We start from the raw sequence: 5547 nt of genomic DNA, 5'->3' as shown, positions 1-5547 counted from the left end.
TCCATCAATGTTTCCTTTTGTCCACATAGTCCTCGACTTTCTCCAAATTACCATTATTATTTTCAGCGCGTTTCTATATCCTCTCCTGACTTGAAGATTGTGGATAATATGTATTTCATTCCTTCTATCTTGAATTTGGCCTTTCGATAGCGATAAGATGATCTTTGTGAGGAATAAAATGCTACTTAACACAACAAACATACTAATTTTTATCTTGTTGAAACACATATCATTTTTAATATTGATATATTAAACTGCTTATTGACTATCTTCTAGATAGAAAATAAAAATCAATACTAAAATATGTGATTGGTTGTCTCCACCTACTCATTACATTGATAAAACATCAAAACCACATTGCAACCCATTTTTCAAAGGTTCACAATTAATCTTTTATTTAATGAGTCTCCATACCGTAAAAGATGTAAGTATGAAAATCTTTCCAAATAATATTTTCCCAATCCATGGTACTATGTTCTCTTTACAAATAAGTATGGACCTCTTTCACCATTAATTGCCCATTGCACAAATGACTTCACACTAATTTGTCTTCAATTTGACCATTAGGAGATGAAGCTGATTAGAATTTAAGGCAATACATGTTCAATAGTCGAAAATTAATTGCATGATTACCCATTTACCCCATCTAAAAGGTCCCACACTTTAGTAAAAAACATGTTTCGTGCTTGTGGAGGTATGTGCAAAAGCTCACTTAGCGGTTGTCCTAATCAATTATAATTCTAATGATTACACATATGTTTGGCTTTTGACACAAACTACGGTGTTACCACACGTTTTATAGAAGCTTACTTTTGTAGCTTCTGAAAATCACGGTAAGAAGAGGGTTAAATATGAGGTGGCGGTAGTCTCCTTAGTTACCAAACACACATTCACTAATATTATCCTTTGTGGCAATTAACCATTTTGTGTTGTCCATAACCTTATTGTAAAATCGATTAATTCGAGGCCAAATTGAAGACTTAATGTGGTAGGTTGTAGATTGAATATTGTAGATATAATTAAACTTACAAACATTGACCCAATCTTTCTAGGAGATTGATTCATTGAATTGATTAACATATCTTAAGCCTAAATTTCCTTCCTCTAACGGCTTACAAACTGATTTCCAAGCCACAATGCAAATCTTTGGAGTCATGATGTCCCATGCATACTTTGATGTGTCTTCCTTATATAAACTCTTTTTGATTTGGAAAAATAATTTTGTTAGCTATGAACGACAACCTGCCTACCAATAAAAATACAAATATCTAAATTAACTTTTTGCTTATAGGAAATTGATTTATTAACTATACAATCATAACACTATTTCTTCTAAATTAAGATCTTGATAACAAAATAAAATTTTTTGCATAAATAAATATCATACTAGTCAAATAATAAAAAGCGTCACCGCGCAACCCATATATATGTATCCTCGTTTATGTTATGTTACTAGTGATTTAATTAAAATAATAATAACAAAATATTGATTAAAAATATTAATTCATTTTGTAAATTACTCCCTCCGTTCCTTTTTAATTGTCACATTGTGACATTTTACACATACCAAAAAAATTAATACTTACGAGAATGATAACTTTACCAAATTATCCTGATTAATATGGTGTATTCGAAATAACATTAATATTAGGTGAGAAAATAATAAATTAAGAGTATTTATTAGATGGTACAATTAAAAGATCAAATACAAAATTGCATTGGTAATATAAAATGACAAGTATTTTGGGACAATTTTTTTTTACAAATGTGACATTTATTTTGGAATAGAGGAAGTACTATTTATGCTATAATTTTTCTTTTATCTATATTACCCTTAACTTTTAATCATTTCAATATGTTTTTTTCTCTCATAATAATTTTTTTTTTTTGACCAACTCTCTCATAATAATTAGTTACGGGTAATTTTGATAAAATTATAATGATTATTACATTGAAATTTGAAAGTGACAATTAAATTGAAATAAATTTGGAGGGAGTAATAAGGATAAAAACTTATTTAAGTTTATTCTATTTTCAAATTTGTGAAATGCTTGGGTGGAATGTTAAAATTAGTCTCTAATAAAATCTTTTAAATCCATAATGATATGCTAGGAACCATGAACCTTGTATCTGGATTGCGTGTAGATAAAACAGCACGCAATTACAGATTGTGTTGCATCTCAACCGCTTACTGGAAATCAAACGGACTACATATTACATAAATAAAATTAACGATAAAGATCACAACACCATCTATTTTAGATCGAACGGCCGAAACAAGTAAAGCGTGACATATTCACTGCATCAAATCAAATCCATTATCCTTCTATATTCAAATCAACAATCGCCATAAATAGACATAAACGTAAATCCAGCCTCACAACATGTAAAATGTCTTTAATATAAAAACCCGGAGAAGCCTCAAACCCCACCGTCTTAACGGCGCTACCACAAAGTCAACGCAAGTTAAAATGGAAGACGACGATGAAATAAACCCTTTCTCGCACCTCTTAACCGACGAAGATAACAAACCAAACGCATTATCCACCGTACAAAATGGTTCACCAAACCATGAGTTGCTTCAGAAGCATTTCCTCCGTTCGATTCAATCTACGGTCACCATTCGCCTCCTCCCATCAGAAGGCCTCTCCTTCCAGCTCTGGCCCGCCGCCACATCTCTCGTCTCCCTCCTTGACAGCCACCGTATCAATCCCACCAACAGCCCTCTCTCCACCGTCTTCCCAACACACAACGCCAACGCCAACGCCAACGCCCCTTTGAGGATCCTTGAACTCGGCTCCGGCACCGGAATAGTCGGTATAGTCGCTGCCGCTACTCTCGGAAGCAACGTAACCCTAACGGACCTCCCTCATGTAGTTCCCAATCTGAAGTTCAACGCGGAAGCCAACGCGGGTGTTGTGGGGTCCAGCGGTGGGAATGTTACGTATGCGCCGTTAAGGTGGGGCCATGCTGATGACGTGGAGGTTATTGGGAGAGAGTTTGATGTTATTGTAGCTTCGGATGTAGTGTATCATGATCATCTCTATGAGCCGTTGATTGAAACGCTGCGTTTATTGTTGGTTGGGGTTGGGAAGAAGATTGTGTTTGTGATGGCTCATATGAAAAGGTGGAAAAAGGAGTGTGTGTTCTTTAAGAAAGCTAGGAAACATTTTCGCATAGATGTTTTGCATGTTGATACTCCTTGCAATGGTTCTAGAGTTGGTGTTGTTGTTTATCGTTTTGTTGGGAAGGTTTAATTGACTAACACGGTTTCAAGTTACATTTTGTTTGGTTGTTGTTTTCTAATCAATCGAGTTTTTGAGGATATTGATGTTTTTGTTAACTTTCCAAATCAAGCATGTTCTAGTTCAACCTTTGATGTTGCTAAATTTGGTCCTAAAGGGTGGGGGTAAAAACAACTATAAGTGGAAATAATGACAAATAAAAAACATATAAAGGGCTTTTTCATTAGTATGTCGGTTTTTATAATATGTTTGATGATTCCATCTAGTCAATTTGGAACCACATTTGCTAGTATTGGGTTTTCAGTAGTCCCTACATTTGCTAATATTATGTCCCCCATGACTTGTGTTGTTTATGAGATTTCTTTGAATGATGGGGATTTTTTCAAACAACCATGATGCTATTAATTGGGTGATTTGTATGGATAATTGTGAGTGTCTCCCTTTTTCGGCTAGAAGATACGCCACTTTATTGGAAGCCATGGACCTTGTGTTTAACTTTCTATGGTCTGTAAAATAAAAAAAAGAAGCTACCTTTCTATGAGAAACATATTTGTCTCAGTCCGTCTCCAAATTGATTGGGAATGGAATATAAACACTTTAGAAACAAATGTCTTCTATCTTATCTCAGTTTTCTTAGCAGTGATCCGCCGTATGTTATCTAACAATTATTTCCTTCTCCTATTTTTATACTATTTTCCTTTTGTTTTCAAAGGACGAAGTTTCTTAGAGATTGTGATGTGAATATCCATGTTTGGATTCACTTTTGAAATGGTCAAAAACAATTCTAGATAACTAGAATTTATTTTGAGTTATTTTGAGGTGTTTGGTTTATTAAAAGTAGAATTAATTCTATTTGAAGTTAGAATTTGTAACTTCTGCTTCTAGAATTGATTATGGATAATTTTTACACTGAAATTTATTGTTCATCTCACTTTACATAAATGCATCCAAACATAAACCAATTCTGCTAAACTCAATTTTATTAAAATCAATTCTACCAAATTCAATTCTACTACAATCAATTCTGTCCACCGTCGTACAAACATACTTGAAGGAAACGTGGTTAAATGTGTGACTAATGAAAAGATATATGAATTGTAGCACTGTTGTTTAGGAAATTCGAAGCAAACAAATTAAAAAATCATCTGAAAATTAGTTGAAAGAAAAATACTTGAGAATAATTATCATAACAATTTATTTAGTTGTTCATGTTAGGAGTAGTTATCCTTTTACGAATATTATGAGTGTGCACTAGCAAAGTATTGTATTGTTTTATAATTAAAATCAATGAATAAAAAACAATTTTTTTAATTTTTCTTACATAACTTGTTATTGTTCCTAGTTTAGAAATCATATTTTCATAATCTTAATCTTACTTGGAGAAGAGTCTGTTACAATATCTTTATTAATTATTGTGTAGATGAACTTGACCGATAAAAATATATTTTATCATCAAATCAAATATTTAAAAAATATTTAGGTGGGAGTTAGTATTTATACTTCGAAATGATGAAATACAATTTATTGAGTGACTCTTGAAAATCCTCAATAATGAGAGCTATCGTAACTTCTGCCATCCTCTTTAAAAGACATAATATTTTGTGTAACGGCTCAGGTATCCCTCCATATCCGTAACTGTCGTAGTCGACTACCCCTCTGATTAGAGTAATGCTTCGAGTAAATAAGAAACTCCAATCTACTCGGCACGATATTTATGAGCCGACTTCTTTGTCACAACCACCTATCTCAACATCCGAGCTCAAATGTCGGTCAAAGTATTTTTGGTGTATTAAATTCAACAATTAGGGTCTGCTTGTTTCAAGAGAACAAGAGAAGAGAGAGGTTGAGACGAGAGAGTATAGAGAGAAATGTCTTATCAAACCTGTTTGGTTTGCAAAGAAATTGAATAGAGAGAATAAAATTGAGTGGCCCCCACATAATAATTGTTTCTCTTCTCTGCTGCGATGAAATGAAAAAATGTGGTATGATTTTATGTATTCTCAAAGTTATCCCTATAATATATTAATGTTACATAAAAAACATTATATAGTATTTTTTAATATAGGGATACTTTAGTCTTTTTAAATTTTAAAACACTTCTTTCTCTTATATTTCTCTTCTCTTTCTCTCCTATCAAACAATACATCAAATCTACTCTCTTTTTCATCTATTTCTCTCTTTTCATACTCTTTCTCATCTATTTCTCTCTTTACATTTTCTTCTTACCACCAAACACCCTACCAAACACACCCTTAGAGAGATCAAAGATCAAAATTGTGGTTTCTCCATTAACTTTTTAGTC

The 5547-nt window shown here is 32.8% G+C and overlaps 1 protein-coding gene across 1 annotated transcript; it reads left to right on the top strand.

Annotated features, from left to right (window-relative positions):
* The first annotated feature begins 2362 nt into the window (after positions 1–2362).
* LOC131608267 (uncharacterized) lies at positions 2363–3327 on the top strand. The gene has a single exon (XM_058880178.1). It carries the CDS (start codon positions 2472–2474, stop codon positions 3255–3257), a length of 786 nt encoding a protein of 261 aa, XP_058736161.1. The 5' UTR covers positions 2363–2471; the 3' UTR covers positions 3258–3327.
* Positions 3328–5547: the final 2220 nt, after the last annotated feature.

The sequence above is a fragment of the Vicia villosa genome, linkage group LG1, assembly GCF_029867415.1.
Source record: "Vicia villosa cultivar HV-30 ecotype Madison, WI linkage group LG1, Vvil1.0, whole genome shotgun sequence".
Taxonomy (NCBI): domain Eukaryota; kingdom Viridiplantae; phylum Streptophyta; class Magnoliopsida; order Fabales; family Fabaceae; genus Vicia; species Vicia villosa.
The sequence above is the reverse complement of the archived record's forward strand: the minus strand, read 5'-3'. Positions and strand labels throughout refer to the sequence as shown.

What these genes read in the sequence shown, in the direction of transcription:
- LOC131608267 (XM_058880178.1), top strand. Translation starts at nt 2,472, where the DNA reads ATGGAAGACGACGATGAAATAAACCCTTTCTCGCACCTCTTAACCGAC.